Source organism: Drosophila persimilis, unplaced genomic scaffold, assembly GCF_003286085.1.
Source record: "Drosophila persimilis strain 14011-0111.01,24,50 unplaced genomic scaffold, DperRS2 tig00000735-arrow-arrow-pilon, whole genome shotgun sequence".
In the NCBI taxonomy this organism is placed as follows: Eukaryota; Metazoa; Arthropoda; class Insecta; order Diptera; family Drosophilidae; genus Drosophila; species Drosophila persimilis.
This window is the reverse complement of record NW_020825346.1, coordinates 358,991-375,870: the sequence shown is the minus strand read 5'-3', so window position 1 is coordinate 375,870 and position 16,880 is coordinate 358,991. Positions and strand designations below refer to the sequence as shown.

The following is a 16,880-nucleotide window of genomic DNA, read 5'->3' as shown; positions in this document are numbered from 1 at the left end:
AGTTTGTCCTTAGATCAGTGGAAGGTCAAAGCAAGAACCACCTAGTGGAAAATGGTACAGAACACATAGAATTATAGACTCTCTAGAAGCCCGTAGATGGAATAGAGTTTGCTGTGGACCTTTTTCCAGAGACTGGACAGACCTTCCTGGAACTTTGTTTTTCGGATCGTCTAGTTTTCATAGAATCAAACATAGACGGAGATGCCTCTATTATTCATATGTGATTGAGCAATCGTCATACATAACATCGGAAAGCAAATACGGAAATAAAAAATTTTCGACTATGAAGTACGCCCTTACCCACTTGCCCATCAAGGGACAGCCGCCAATGAGCGAAGAGGAGCTTCGCAACGTACGCCGTTTGGCTGTGCAGAAGCGACGCAAGTTTCTGCGGAATCTAGAGTTCGACAAGAATCGCAACATCAATGATGTGGGTCTGGACCGAGACGATTTAAGCATGAAGTCGTGGGCCGAGACATCGGTTGACATCAAAATCGGTTGAGACAAGTTTTTTATTGTTTATTCTTTTGTAACACCCTGATTAATATCATAAAATATCTATCTATCTAATATATCTATCTATAAAATACCAAGATGGTTTTTTTATCAATCGATTAAATTCTTTTGTTAAAAGATCGAAAAAAGTCGATTTAACACAACAGATTCCTAGCATGGTATATCCCTGGCCCAGTTATCGATAGCAATGCTGAAACAGCTGTTGGCCGCCGGTCATGCGCATCGCCAAGAACTAACGGTTATAGCTGTTAGCTATGCTCTGCTCTGTTTTGTTCCTGCGTAATGGACCGCTTTTTGTTGCCAGCCCAGAACAACATTTGTGGTGTCACACGGCAACTGCAGTAGCTTGAGGCACCACACAAAAACACGAATCGAGGAGAAAGCGGATCCATCCATCCGCTCGGCTCTCACATCAAACCACAAGTGGCAGGCAGCAAGTGAAAAGTTGTTCAATACCACCTTCCGCTATCGAGGAAGTTTTATTTCAATATGGTAAATGGCTCAAGACTCTAAAAAACATTCAATAAACCATATAAAAATACATATTATGTTAAAAGTCTGTGTCTGGGTCTGTGGCATATGGAATGTACGAGACGACTTTTCTCAGCAGCATTGAAAAATCACCGTTGCAGCTAGTGCAGTGCGTGTGTAATTGTGTATGTGTGGGTGTACGAAAAGTTTTCAAGGAAAACGGATACACACTGTTTGAACTTTTTGAAGGTGCACCCGAGATGCAATGCAGTGCAAACTTTTGCGAACAGTGGGAGGACATGTTGAGTCACGTACACAGATACGGTTACAGATACAGATACACAGATATACCGAGCGTACTTTCAAGGGGGCACATATGGCGGCATCTAACATAAACAATATCCAATCCCCTCTTGGTTATTTTATTGATTTTACTCCAATTTTGACAGGCGACAACAACAGCAACAGCAGCAGCAGCAGAAACAGCAACAGCCACATCGGCAATAATGGAGTTGTTATTGATGGCGTGCAAGGAGGCATTCGCCAACTAAGGCTCCCTCCCTTCCACCCCCTCAAAAGGCAGCCCCAAGCAGGAGCAGCAACAACAGCAGCAGCAAGGCCTACAATACCATACCCCATAACGGGACACGACACTCCGTGAGCAACAGTAACAGAACGCAAGCAGCAGCTAGGTGGTGTGAGAGCGAGAGTGCGGGACGGAGGGCGGAGGACGGAGAGGTGGCCGTAGCCCTACTCTCCCAGTGCAATATGGAGGACCTTTTTCTGCTAATTATCAAGGAGTCGACGGGCACGAAGCATAACGCGTTGCGACAAACGGCACAAATTGCTTACGGTATGTGTTTTTATGCATGTATATGTGTGTGTGTGTGTGCGTGTATTCCTAGCACTGAGAGAGACAAAAGAGAGGGAGAGAACAAAAATGATTAAGAGCGAGCTAGCGATATTGAAAACATGCGAAGACGCAATTTCCTTTCGTTCATCATGCCTTTCCGCCTTTCTTTCCTTTTGTCGCTTGTTGTTGCCATTTGCCAATGTTCACCGTTACTATTTCCACTTCCTTTATGACTTCTTGGAGGGTTGTTGCTGTGGGTGGAGCATATTCGTTTTAGTATCGTTTTGATCTGCGGCTCTATGAAGGATTGTAACATAGTTGGGAAGCCATGCTAAAACCTTTTTGTCCGACCCATTGCCCTGATAACTCGCAACTTCCTGATGGTTCAGATAACTCTAACATATATTTACATAGCTACATACTCAGGTAGCTATACATATATCACTAAACATATGCATTGCCATATGTACATTTAAACTGCAAAAAAACAAAAAAAATATATTTACGTTAGAAATTTGAGTAATATCTGACTACTACATCATAGATCCTCTGCCATCAACACATTCCATTTGAAGTTGTATTACCCAGCCATCTTTTATGAAATATCCGATCATATTCGGGCTTTTTTTTAGTCCTAATAGGTTCTTTGGTCAGAAGAAAATGAAAAATCGAATGTGTGTCGAAACACACAAAATTCCGTTCCTTCCGGCCCTCACAAACGACGAAATTCTGTGGCATACAAAATTTTGAAGATACGAGAAAACCAAAAACGAATCGTAGAGAAGAACCATATCTAGCATACTCTTCATCGTGCAGTGTGCGCCCTCTGGCGGAGAGGGGGCATACTGACTGAGTATCTCGTATAAATGTACCTGTTCCCGCTCGTTTGCTCTAATTTTGGCATTTATCAGCAGTAGATAATAATAACGAGGGGGAACGTTGTGAGTTGCCGCAACTCTACATTTATACCCGATACTTAGTCAGTATGACTCTCCTCTGGCAGACGCCGCTTATATTAAACGACGAGTGCGTGCGAGAGAGGCAGAAAATCAGTCTGAGCGTGTCGCAGCCACTGCATTTGATTTGTTTCTTTTGGCTAAAACATAATCCGATCTGTCCGATCCGAAATGTCGTTGCTCTAGCTCTTATAGTCTTTGAGCCCTAGACAGACAGACAGGGCTCAATTGACTCGGCTATTGATGCTGATCAAGAATATATATACTTTATGGGGTCGGAAACGATTTCCATTTTCACCACATATCTAATATACCCCTACACTTATTTTGAGTATCGGGTATAAAAAGATTATAAGTAAAATATAACCAGTATTTAGGGTATCTCCCACTTCCATACGCACTCTTCCTGATTTTGTTGTTGGCGTTGTGGCTTTTGCTGGAATGTAGGCAATGATTTGGTCGAGTGCTGGGGCTCTGTCTGGACCTCGCCCGAAAATCACCCTGTGGCTCTCTGGTTCTGTGGCTTTGTGACTCTTTTGGATTTTAATCACCTTCCGCTTATCGCGGGGAAATTTTAGTGTTTTTACTGTTTGGTTTTTCCGAGTGGCCATGGATTGGCTGGCTGTAACGTTCCAATACCGATGATGGTTTGTGCTTTATGTTCTTGCAGATAAACTGTACCGCCAGCATGGCATCCACCGGGATCCGTCGCACGAGCTGCGCTCGGTCTGCTTCACGGCCCTGCAGATGGCACTGGACACCAAGCGGCCAAAATTCATCACGATGGGCCTCAACGGGCTGCATGTAAGTGGCAGGACAATCAGATCCGAACGGAAGGAAAGGAAAGAGAAGGAAAGGGAAGGGGGAGATTTATCATTGAAAATGTACATATTTTGTACTCTTTGTGTGGCCCCCGGGGATTGGATTGGCTAATTGCTCGGAAATCTCTTGTGCCCTGGAGACCCGGCAGCCTCTCTTGTTGAGAGGAGAGGGGGTTCTTTCCTTTGCTTTCCCTTCTGTTTATCCACATTCTTCTGTATTTCTTCTGGTATTTATTCTGTTTGATTTCGGCTCCTTTCTACAGCGCGTTATCAAGGACGAACGGTTCTATATTGGCCTTGAGCCCGAGGACGATTCCGTATGGCTGCCATCGCAGCTGCTGCGTGCCACCAATGGCATCCTGCCATCGACCAGCAGCGAGGACACCGTGGTGAATGTGCTCCGGCTCTTCCTGGCCATGGCCTGCTCCCCGGCCTGCACCTTGAATGGGCGCCTGCTCATCGAGATACTCTCACGCTGTGGCGAATGCTGGGAGATGGGCTCCAGGGCCACCAAGGCGGCCTCCTTGGCGGCTGCCTCCCAATGCCTGCGCACCTTCTGCGCCTTTCTCATCGAGGAGGCCGAGGAGGTGAAGAAGACGGCGCCGGCGGGCCTGATGACCCAGACGCAGGCCTCGGCCGTCTACAACGAGGTGATACCCGTGATGCAGTGGCTCTGTAGCCGTCTGGTGGAGCCCAATGTCAACACATCGCCGAACAAGAAGTGCGAGAATCACAGCTCCCTCTACCTAACCGAATGCATACTGACCCTCAGCTCGGCCCTGCCCCGCAATGTCCATGCCAATCCGCACTTTACCTCCTTCCTGTGGCAAAAGTTCTGCCCCACATTGGCCGCCGCCCTGGGCTCCCCAGGACGCATCAATCTGGACAAAAAGTTCACCTACAAGTGAGTGGACTGGAGTGGCGGCAGCCATCGTCTTTTATACCATTCTTATATCCATTTCCATTTTTGTTGCAGAGACGCTCTCCACATGATAGAGAATGAGGCACGCGGCTTCTTTACGGGCCCTGGCCTGGACGGACCTCAGGCACGATGCGTATACCTGACGGCCATTCAGCTGCTGCGCATCGCCGGGGCCCACGGTTCGCTGCGTCCTATGCTGGAGGCTTTGTTCCATCGTATGCTGCTGCTGCCGTCGCCCCAGAACCGCACGGAGCCGCTGCGTTGTGTCCGCGAGATATTCAAGAGCCCCGAGCGGCTGATCGATCTGGCTGTCATCCTCTACGTGGACAAGAACACGGCCCAGGGCTGTAGCGATGAAATGGCCCTGTTCAGACTGTAAGTAAATGCGAAACAAAACGAGATTCAATCTATAAAAAAAACGTTGTATAGCTTGGTGGATGCCATGGAGGAGTGCGCCTACGGGGCCAGCGGCTCCGGGGGCAGCGCCTGCACGGAGGCCAGCCTCCAGGCCAGCGTCGAGTGCATGGTGGCCCTGCTGGACAGCCTCCAGGTGCTGTGCAGCGGCGAGCTGACCGAATCTATGATCAGCGATCAGATTGTCCAGGTCGTGAACTCCCGCCACGATTTGCTGAAAGACGCCGACTATTCGGGACCCTTGACCTACCAGAGCATGGCCCGGCTGCCGGCGCCCTATCGGGATGCAATTGTGGAGTTCCGTCAGAATGTGTTCGAGACCTCTTCGGGGTCGGAGAGCGATGGCGAGCCGCCGAACGAGCAGGACGGGGCCTCCAATGGCTCGGGCGATACGGAGGGGCCCGAGGACGATGAGCACAGCAGCTCCAGTGATGAGACGTCGCGCGTGGAGAATCGCTGGCCCTACTCCCACCTGGAGGCCCCTGTTATGCCCATCCGTACGGACAGCGACAATGATCGACAGCATGCTCGGGACTTTGCTCGTGCCTTGCGGCAAGATCTGGTGCCGAAGCTCCTGCGCCTGCGCAGCTGCGTGGAGCTGGACGAGGCCATGCAGGAATTCGCGTCGGCTGTGTGCCAGGAGAACAGCATGAACTTTTCCGACTTTGACTACAATCTCACGGCCATCAATGCGGATGGCATCTACCTGGCCATCTACTCCTCCCTGCTGCTCAGCCTCCAGCTGATGCGCGCCGGCTATTACGATCAGGCTCTTCCGGCGCCCCCCAATCGAGACATCCTGGTGCCCATGTCCGAGCAGCAGTTCGTGACCTCCGTGCAGAATACGGGCGTTCTGGTCTACCTATCATCGCCGTGGCTCTGCGAGCTCTATCAATCTGTGACCATGTGCAACATCCTCGAGGCCATGTCTCGCCAACAGCTGGAGGGCACTGGGCCGCGGTGCGCCCTCGTCGATATGCTGTGCGATGCGGGCGGCCTGGGGGCCACACAGATGCTCTCCGAGTGGCAGCGCCTGCAGACGGCCACGCAGGTAAAGCACAGCGATGACGAGCAGCACGACAAGCGCCGGGAGGCTGCCAAGAAACTGTGCCGCCGCCTCCTCACCTGCTGCTGGGACTCCATGGTGATTGTGCTCAGCTCGGGGCTGGGGGATCTGCAGACAACGTCTGCCTCCAACAAACTGGTGGCTCTGTCCAAGCGCACACTGAGAGTTAAGGCCAAGGCGAACAAGTCCAACGGTGAGGCCTTGTATGCCATGTGCCTGGATGGACTGCATTCGGTAAGATCTGTCTGCTCTGAGTAACCCCAAAAAGAACCATAAATAATCTTTTCATTTCTGGTACAGGCGGCCACGCTCAGCAACAGTCTCAATCTGCAGCATTTGGCCGGAAAGATCCTCAATCTGTTGGCCTCCAATGTGTGCCAGACCACGGGACCGCGCATCTCCGCCAGCCAGGCCATGTCCATGGATGTGGTGCTCACGGGTGGCCTCAATCTGGGCAGCTACAGTGCCGACTGCTGGCCGAGCATCTTTGCCGTCTGCCGGCACGTGAGCCAGCTGGAGCATGAGATCTTTAGCATGCAGAATCCATCCATATCCGCATCGCCGGGTAGCAGTCGCAGGGATCTGGAGACGGGCGAGAAGCTGAGCAACGGCAATGCCCAGGATAAGCTGAATCTCTCTTCGATACCCATCGATGATGATGAGACCTGGTAAGGCGTGGCAGTCTCCGAAGTCTATCTGCAAAAGACTATACAAATCTCTCTCTCTTTTTCTCGCGGCAGCGTCGATGTCTACAGCTTCCTGCAGGCGCCCATGCAGAGCCCCAACACGAACATCACGTGCATACTGAAGGTCTACTCGGGCACCAACGAGACGGTGCTGCTGAGCCAGTGCGACACCTCCAAGGTGCTGTGCGCGTTGTCCCATCAGGCGGAGAATCTGTTCAGCGATGCCGCCGAACGGCTCAGCCTCCCGTCACTGTGCCAGTTCCTCAAACATCTGTGCCGCGCCTCGCGCGACCAGCTGTACAAGAGCCAGGTGGCCCGCAAGGGCACACGGGTTTGGTGGCCCAGCAAGGGCTGGAAGAAGCTCGATTCGCTGCCCATGTCGCTGCTCCTGCATCGCATCGGAGACGTGACGCTCAAGGTATTTCGCAGCTCGAGGCCGCTGCTGCACGTGCTCAAGGTGTGGGCCATTACGGGACCGCATCTGATGGATGCCGCCTGCCACAGGGATCGCATGATCTCGAAGCGGGCCATCGAGTACATACACGACATAATAACGGCACTGCTGGTGGAGCAATCGGAGCTGCCGTATTTCCACTTTAACGAGGCCCTGCTGAAGCCCTTTGAGAATCTCCTCAGCATGGACACGGATGTGGATGTGCAGGATCAGATTGTGGCCTGCCTCTACGAAGTGGTGGAGGCACATCGCACCGAGATACGCTCCGGCTGGAGGCCGCTCTTCGGTACGCTGCGCAATGCCCGCAGCCGGATGCTCAACATGAGCAATATCATTGACATCTTTCGGGTGTTTCTCGACTCGGACAACACGCTGGTGTTTGCCAACGCCGGACTCGACTGTATTCTGTGTCTGCTCTCCTATCTGGAGATCTCAGGCGGTGGCACCAACAACAACAACAATACTTGTACCGGCTCCAGTAATGGCGCAGGAGGAGGAGCAGCTGGCGGAGGAGACGAAGATAATGCCTTTAGGCCCACAGACTTCCTGCACGAAACGCTACGTTTCTTGGAGCGCTGCTCCAGCATCCTGGGCTTCATGTACAGCATGCCCAAGTGCCCGAACTTCCACTCCACGTACAAGATCAAGGGCATCTCGTACACGCACATTATCGATGCGAACATCCCCAGTTCGATGGAGAATTTCACCTACTTTGGGAACGACTATCTGCAGACACGGAACGAGCAGTACATGATCTCCTACCGCTCCCTGCATATCGACAAGGACACCATCGTGAAGATCGATGAGATGGACAAGCCCTCGGGCGTGCTCAAGGTGTGGTTCCTCCTGCTGGATGGCCTCACCAACTCCCTGATCGTCTGTCCCTACTCGCACCAGGCGCCCATTCTGCAGACGATCTTCAAGCTCTTCAAGAACCTGCTGGCCACGCCGGGCATCGATTTCGGGTTCTATTGCATCAATCATCTGCTGGTGCCGATGATCCAGGACTGGCTGCGGTACATCAACAAGACGGGCGCCTCCTGGCAGCTGATCGAGAAGAACTTCAAGCACTGCTGCTGCATGACCACCGATCTGGTGGTGGAGTTTATTGAGAAATCTGTGCCCGAGCAGCGTCGGTTGGGCGCTGGGACCAAGACGCGTCTCGCCCAGATCGTCCATCCCGCCGATAATCTCATCTACTCGAAGCTCAAGTTCGTGACGGAGCGGATCGAACAGCAGGAGCTGCCGAATCTGAATCTTAATCCCACAACACAGGCGGGTCCCGACAGCAGTCGCTACGACAGCAGCTCCAGTTCGGCTAGCGAGGAGCAGAGCAAGGGCTGCTCGGGGGTGCCCCCAGCTTCAGCTGGGGCTGCCTCCACCTCTAGCGGCAGCAGCAACCTCATCGAGTCCCCCACCAAAATATCCAGCTCGGCGACGCTGGCCCTCAAGCAGCTCCTGCTCGTACTGATCGAGTGCGCTGCGCAGTCACAGGAGGCGATTGCACGCATTTCGGTGTCCTGCCTGAAGCACGTCATCCTATCGACGGGCATGCTGTTCAACGAGTCCCAGTGGATGATCGCCTGCTCGGCCATCCATCGCGCCTGCACCGTGACCATCGCACCGCTGCGACAGCTCTCGTTCGCCTTCCACGAGAAGTCCAACAGCTTCTACGGGGACTGTGCCAACGTGAAGGTGGCCGCCCGCCGCGACAGCAGCCTGGAGGAGCTGGCCCGCATCTACTCGCTGGCACAGCAGGTCTTCCTGTCCGACAATCAGCGGGAGCCCGGCCAGGGACAGGGGCCCAGTGGCACGGGACCCGGTACGGGGGCGGGAAGCCAATGCAAGCTGTCGGACGACCGGAGCTACTCCTTCCTGCTGTACCCCCTCAACAATGGCTTCAATTCGAATCTTGACAACTTTGTTATACGGATTCCGTTCAAGAATCTGGTGGTGGGGCTGCTGGCCAACCAAATGCTGCTGCAGCTGGTGGCCAAGCTGCTGCTGTCCCGGCTCAAGTGCGTGCCGCAAGCGGTGTCCACCTGCATCTTCGACAATTATGCGGGTGCGGCGGCCACGCCCAGCCACGACTATGATCTGGACTTTCGGTCCAAGGAGATACTGCTGCGCTGCGTCAAGCAGTACCTGATGTCCGCCCTGGAGTTCGACTCGCGGCCTGGCCTCAAGTTCCTCATGCAGAAGGTGTCCAACATCGAGTACGCGGCCAATTTGTACAAGCAGATGACCTCCTCCTGGATGATCTACTACATAGCCCTCGTCGACTCGCACCTCAACGACATTGTGGTGTACAACCTGGGGCCGGAGGATCTCAACTTCATTCTGGAGTCCTGCTCGCGGCTGAACACCACCACCGTGAAGAAGAAGGAGAACTTTGTGCGGTATCTGTTCTGCCTGCAGGATGCCTGGAATCTGGTCTGCGAGCTCTACTTGAGCAATTCGGCCCTGCACGACCTCGAGACGAGCTCGAGCAGCAGCAGGCTACGGGGGCCGGAGCAACAGTCAGCGACGGCGGCGGCTTCCAAGAAGCCGCCAATGGCGGCGCCGCCACACCATCCGCACCCACACATCCATCCCCATGCGCACCAAATGGTGGGCAAACCCATGTGCATATCGCTGAACGGGAATGGCAATGGGACTGCTGACGCCGAGATGACCGAGGCCTCAGGATCGGGTGGATCGCCCAGCAAATGCGTTCAGCTGCAGGAGGAGGAGAACGTGACGATGACCACGCTGATCAGCGAATTCCAGCCAAAGTGCCGGAACAATCCGTTCGATACGAATCGGCAGGCCAAGTCCGAGGCCGAGTCCATATCGCCGGAGATTGAGCAGCAGCGGGCCAGCAGCATTCTAAAGGACTCGAACTACAAGCGGGCGGCGCTCGCCCAATTGGTGGTGGCCTCCATGGAGCTGCTGCGCTCGCTGCCCGGCGAGGCCGAAGAGAATCTCAAGCTGCTAATGACGCCCACCATACGGGAGGCCTTCCGCCTTGTCCAGCTGCAGGGCAACGAGCTGAAGGTCAACCAGTTTTAGGCAATGCTTGTTGAGTTTTATTTTGATCTGTAGGCGCAGCTAAAACCGGCCCCTACTCCAGAATCCAGTATCCTGTATCCTGTATCCTGTATCCTGCTACCAGTTCCCAGTTCTCCTAATCCTAATTCCTAGTCCTCCTGCCAATGGCTAATTTACAGCTACGTCTGCATCTTGAACTGCTCACGCCCTTGCCAAAGGTCACCCTCTAACTCTCTATCTCTATCTCTCACTCTCTATCTGTATCTCTGTGTCTCTCTGTCCGTCTCTATTATTCGCCCGCAGTTCCCCAGCACAGCAGGCAAAACCATTTCAAAGTAAAAGCTCAACATGTCAGCCAGCACAAAGCAAAACTAAGCAAAAGTACAACGGTATAAACGAAACCGAAGGAAAGGAAAAGAAGAAAGATCACTAAGGTCAGGATTCTGAAGAAGATATGTAGATGAAGATGAAGAAGTAGATGACTAGAAGAACTAGCATAAGCAGAAGCAGCAACAGCGTTAGTCAAGAACGTGTGTAGTCCTGTAAATTATATTTAGTCGAAAACTTTCTCTCAACCTGAAAGCCGCCCCTCCTGAAAGCACTTTTCCCCAATGTACGTTTATTGTAAAGAACTGTTAGCTAGCACTGACTCCCAAGCAGATCCCAACCAAGAAGCCCAACCCGACCCCCAATAGCAACACAAAGAAATCTAATATAATATAATATAATATAAAATAATATGCATTAAGATTATAGCAAACTGTAAACGTATGTAAAACTTATAGCGAATGTTAACTAACACAAAATCAGTGCCGCCCATTAATCCACGATTACCACCATTAACGATTAGACACACTAACACACACACACTAACAAACACAGCCTAAAACATATAGAGACATACGATATGATACACATATTGTACTGCAAATATAGCATGTGCATATGTGTGTCCGAGTAGTCCCGTGCTGCCTTTCAAAACTTGCATACCTATGTACCAGTGGGTACCAAACCCAACCAAACCAAAGCAAACAAAAATTAAGGATAACCTATCACCTCCTGCACTATCCGAAGCTTATTAGCCTCTCTGTATTTTCGAAGAAAAAACCCAACTAAACTAAGTGGAGCTGATCCGTAACCGATAACCAAAGAAAGTAGCTCAAGGAAGAACTGGAACTCTCGATCTTTTTGGGGGATCAGTCCTACTGCTCTACCTTTAAAAAAGTAAACGCACTCCCACGCCCGCGCTACATACATACAGACATATACATATACATATACATACATATACATAAATATATATATGAAGCTATGTGCCCTACATAAAGATCTAAAGAGTTAGATGTCTATATATACTATATACATTAAAACTATACATATAAATGAATGTACTTATACATATGTATTATAGTTGTACTCGATGTTGTAAATGTCTAAACGGAAAACATTTTTATATGTGAAACTATTAGCAACAGCGCTACAAATCTATACATATACCATATACATATAAAGTATACATAAATATTTATTTATTTTCGCTTCGTGGTATATACACATAAATTTACATACATACATACATATACTATATACATATACATATATAAAGAACTATGTACTTGTGTTATTTACTTGGCCCCATCTTGCCTCCTCTCTATAAGCATTACTCGTCTTTTGTCGCTCTCTCTATCTCTCTCCCTGCCCCGTCTCTTATTATGAGAATCTCTAACTGTACTCGAATCTATCTTAAAACTGTAAAACTGTAAGTGCGAGAAGAGAGTGTAAGTGAAAGTGCAAGTGCGCAAAGCTCTGTCGGAAGAACGATCACAGGACCGGATAGTAGTATGGAAGGACCATATGCTAAGTAACCATATGTTAGTACTAAAACTCTCCAAGAGTGTGCATATGTAATGTGGAATGAAAATAAAATGATTTAACAACGCTTTCGCAACTTAACTAAACAATTTAAATGTGTTTTTCAAGGAAGGGGGACTACACATATGTACATATGTATGTATATTCTCTAATGTATTTATAAACCTTAAAGAAGAGGCCGGTACAAGTGTGCGCACTATAGTGAGTCGAGGTAACAGGTCAACAATCACACTGTGCACAGTATCAAAGCTGTCATTTCAATTCCGCTTGTTCCTTTCATTTTCTGACTGACTGACTCAGTTCTGTCGTACAGAAGAAACCAGTATTTTAATGATATGCCGATCACGAAAAGACATGCCACGCCCAGATCGGCAGCTGTTTAGCCGAGATATAGCGTTTAGAAAAAACCAGTATTTCAAAGATACGCAAATCCAAATCTTTGGAAGGCTATATCTTGGACAAATAGGGCCAGATCGGTGAAGGACCTACTCTCTCAGGATCCTAAGAACCCAGACCGTCGATTGGCATCAAAATCTCGACTTCGAAAATGAGGCCGATTTTTTGAAAATTTAATGATGTAACCATCATGATTTTTTGAGAAAATCGTGAAAAAATTGATGTCCTTTTTTCCAATGGCAGTCGATTTGCAGGACTTTCCCGATCACGAAAAGACATGCCACGCCCAGATCGGCAGCTGTTTAGCCGAGATATAGCGTTTAGAAAAAACCAGTATTTCAAAGATACGCAAATCCAAATCTTTGGAAGGCTATATCTTGGACAAATAGGACCAGATCGGTGAAGGACCTACTCTGTCGGGATCCTAGGAACCCAGACCGTCGATTGGCATCAAAATCTCGACTTCGAAAATGGGGCCGATTTTTTGAAAATTTAATGATGTAACCATCATGATTTTTTGCGAAAATCGTGAAAAAATTGATGTCCTTTTTTAGAATGGCAGTCGATTCGCAGGACTTTCCCGATCACGAAAAGACATGCCACGCCCAGATCGGCAGCTGTTTAGCCGAGATATAGCGTTTAGAAAAAACCAGTATTTCAAAGATACGCAAATCCAAATCTTTGGAAGGCTATATCTTGGACAAATAGGACCAGATCGGTGAAGGACCTACTCTGTCGGGATCCTAGGAACCCAGACTGTCGATTGGCATCAAAATCTTGACTTCGAAAATGAGGCCGATTTATTGAAAATTTAATGATGTAACCATCATGATTTTTTGAGAAAATCGTGAAAAAATTGATGTCCTTTTTTTAGAATGGCAGTCGATTCGCAGGACTTTCCCGATCACGAAAAGACATGCCACGCCCAGATAGGTCCATAAATAGTCGAGATATACCCAAAGAAAACGTGAAAAAATCGGCAATTTTGATCGCAAGTCGAGGATTGTTGTTGGACAACAAAATAAATCTTTGGAGAACATTTTTCTTGTAGAACATTTAACAACAACAACAGACTACAACAAGCCAGTTTTGTTTTGTTGTTTTCTCCACTGTTTCTGGCCAGATCAGTGTGATGGCTTCCTGTGGTCGAAAAAATGTGCCCGACTTAGTGGAGCCCTTATCAAAGATTCTGAATATTTTTCCCAATCAAACCCATTAGTATTTATTTATTTATTTTATTATTCGACAAAGGAATCCAAAAAATCCTTACTAACTTATTTCCATCTTAAATAGTAAAAAAAAAACAAAAAATTACGATATCATACATGAAATAGCTGGCATTGCGCTGGCGAAGGGCCCAACAGATGGGCTCATTATTGCTATAGTTGGTCTGGTGGAGATTAGCCACAAAGGTTGCATGGGTCCTTGGGGTCCTGGCAGGCGTACTCACGCCAATCCTACTAAGCAGGTCAGGGCATTTGATTTTACCCACTCAGAGGTTATAGGTAAAGATCTGAGCATCAATGGTCGTTCCACCCTAGAGGGAGGAGAGATGCACGAGGCGAAATCTGCGAACTTTCTGGATTAGCTCACAGGCTCTTCGGCTCTGGCGTTCGGCTATTGTCACGTCATCATGAGCCAGCCCTGACGCCCATTTATACGCCGCCGAATCAAACGATGGGCTACAGCTTCAAAACGCGTAACTGAATCAATATTATGTATACAATTATGGAAATATTTAAAAATATATCTTCCTACATAGAGGACCTATGTTTCCTTTGCCATAAAGCATAGCCTATCAAAGCATACCGCGGCGTATTCGAGACAGACTGAGTCCAACCCCAGCCAGACAGAATTGTATCCCAGCAGGACAGAAGCGCACTCCCTGCAAGATCCGAACGTAACAAGCCATTGTCATCCTTCGACCTGGCCATCGACAACAAGGACTTCGAATATGACAACCAAGGGAGAGGCTACGCGAGCTACTAGATTTTAGAAAGATATCGTTGTTGTTAGGTTTAAGATAGATACAAATGTTTTCCACTTGTTTATTTATTTATACTAAGCTAAGTTTTGATCAATAAAACTATTGAAAAATCATCCTTGCTGTATTCTGTATTGGGGAAACTGTCCCGATTACAAAAAGGCGTGTCACGCCCTGATCGGTTCACAAATAGCGGAGAAAACTAAATTTTGTTGATTGGGGAAAAGGTCCTTGATCCTTGATAAGGACTCCATCAAATCAGGGACATTTTTCCAATTACAGGAAGCCATCGCACGCCCAGATCAGCCTACAAACAGCGCAGAAAACTGAATATGTATAGTTGGGGTTGCTGAAGTCCTTGCCGAAGGATCAAGGAAAATTTTCTGATCCCGGCGGGCCATGGCACGTCCCGATCGGGTCACAAATAAGGGAGAAAAGAGTCGCGTCAAATGGCTGAGATACCAGGCGAACAGAAATCAGCAGCAAGAAACTGCAGAAAATGAAATAAAGTTGCATACTTTTGGGGACCCAAAAAATTAAAAAAAAACAGCTACCTTCTACTGATTTCTGTTCGCCTGGTATCTCAGCCATTTAACGCGACTCTATTCTTTTTGTACGGTGGCGCTCCCATCGGAGATTTCTTGAACTACGTTTTCAAAGCTAGTTACGAGCCAGTTTTGTTTTCTACGTTAGTTGAGGCCCGATCGGGACATGCGACCTGTGTTCGGAATAACATTCTGGATTTGATGCATTTGGTCCTTATCAAGGACCAAGGATCAAGGATGTCTTCTCTAGACATATATACATATCTTGTTTTCTCCCTTATTTGTGGCCTGAGTGGAAGGTGCCCTGGCCCACCGTGATCAGAAAAATGTCCTTGATCCTTCGTTAAGGACTCCAAAGACCCCAACCATATATATTTAGTTTTCTCGGCTATTTGCAGAGCGATCGAGACGTGCGACGTGCTTCCTGTGTTCGGAATAGCATCCTTGATCTAATACAGTCCTTATCAAGGACCAAGGATCAAGCATATTTTCACCAGACATATACATATTGTTTTCTCCCTTATTTGTGACCCGATCGGGACGTGCCATGGCCCGCCGGGATCAGAAAATTTTCCTTGATCCTTCGGCAAGGACTTCAGCAACCCCAACTATACTTTTCCCCAATCAACAAAATTTAGTTTTCTCCGCTATTTGTGAACCGATCAGGGCGTGACACGCCTTTTTGTAATCGGGACAGTTTCCCCAATACAGAATACAGCAAGGATGATTTTTCAATAGTTTTATTGATCAAAACTTAGCTTAGTATAAATAAATAAACAAGTGGAAAACATTTGTATCTATCTTAAACCTAACAACAACGATATCTTTCTAAAATCTAGTAGCTCGCGTAGCCTCTCCCTTGGTTGTCATATTCGAAGTCCTTGTTGTCGATGGCCAGGTCGAAGGATGACAATGGCTTGTTACGTTCGGATCTTGCAGGGAGTGCGCTTCTGTCCTGCTGGGATACAATTCTGTCTGGCTGGGGTTGGACTCAGTCTGTCTCGAATACGCCGCGGTATGCTTTGATAGGCTATGCTTTATGGCAAAGGAAACATAGGTCCTCTATGTAGGAAGATATATTTTTAAATATTTCCATAATTGTATACATAATATTGATTCAGTTACGCGTTTTGAAGCTGTAGCCCATCGTTTGATTCGGCGGCGTATAAATGGGCGTCAGGGCTGGCTCATGATGACGTGACAATAGCCGAACGCCAGAGCCGAAGAGCCTGTGAGCTAATCCAGAAAGTTCGCAGATTTCGCCTCGTGCATCTCTCCTCCCTCTAGGGTGGAACGACCATTGATGCTCAGATCTTTACCTATAACCTCTGAGTGGGTAAAATCAAATGCCCTGACCTGCTTAGTAGGATTGGCGTGAGTACGCCTGCCAGGACCCCAAGGACCCATGCAACCTTTGTGGCTAATCTCCACCAGACCAACTATAGCAATAATGAGCCCATCTGTTGGGCCCTTCGCCAGCGCAATGCCAGCTATTTCATGTATGATATCGTAATTTTTTGTTTTTTTTTTACTATTTAAGATGGAAATAAGTTAGTAAGGATTTTTTGGATTCCTTTGTCGAATAATAAAATAAATAAATAAATACTAATGGGTTTGATTGGGAAAAATATTCAGAATCTTTGATAAGGGCTCCACTAAGTCGGGCACATTTTTTCGACCACAGGAAGCCATCACACTGATCTGGCCAGAAACAGTGGAGAAAACAACAAAACAAAACTGGCTTGTTGTAGTCTGTTGTTGTTGTTAAATGTTCTACAAGAAAAATGTTCTCCAAAGATTTATTTGGTTGTCCAACAATAATCCTCGACTTGCGATCAAAATTGCCGATTTTTTCACGTTTTCTTTGGGTATATCTCGACTATTTATGGACCTA

At 48.3% G+C, this 16,880-nt stretch overlaps 1 protein-coding gene across 2 annotated transcripts; it reads left to right on the top strand.

The window, feature by feature from the left end:
• Positions 1-822: 822 nt before the first annotated feature.
• LOC6599250 (brefeldin A-inhibited guanine nucleotide-exchange protein 3) lies at positions 823-11,672 on the top strand. Of its 2 annotated transcripts, XM_026992497.1 has the most exons (8): positions 823-1,008; positions 1,437-1,840; positions 3,467-3,600; positions 3,881-4,521; positions 4,594-4,914; positions 4,969-6,253; positions 6,320-6,687; positions 6,760-10,210. In XM_026992497.1, exons 2-8 carry the CDS (start codon positions 1,756-1,758, stop codon positions 10,208-10,210), a joined length of 6,285 nt encoding a protein of 2,094 aa, XP_026848298.1. In that variant the 5' UTR covers positions 823-1,008; positions 1,437-1,755. The 2 variants fall into 2 exon arrangements, with proteins under 2 accessions (XP_026848298.1, XP_026848299.1); XM_026992498.1 differs by lacking the exon at positions 823-1,008 and having other exon boundaries at positions 1,756-1,840; positions 6,760-11,672.
• The last annotated feature ends 5,208 nt before the right edge of the window (positions 11,673-16,880 follow it).

Excerpts from the sequence above, each read along its gene's own strand:
- LOC6599250 (XM_026992498.1), top strand. The coding sequence starts at position 1,756 with ATGGAGGACCTTTTTCTGCTAATTATCAAGGAGTCGACGGGCACGAAG. Across the intron at positions 1,841-3,466 it reads AACGGCACAAATTGCTTACG|ATAAACTGTACCGCCAGCAT; the intron begins GTATGTGTTTTT and ends ATGTTCTTGCAG. Across the intron at positions 3,601-3,880 it reads TGGGCCTCAACGGGCTGCAT|CGCGTTATCAAGGACGAACG; the intron begins GTAAGTGGCAGG and ends TCCTTTCTACAG.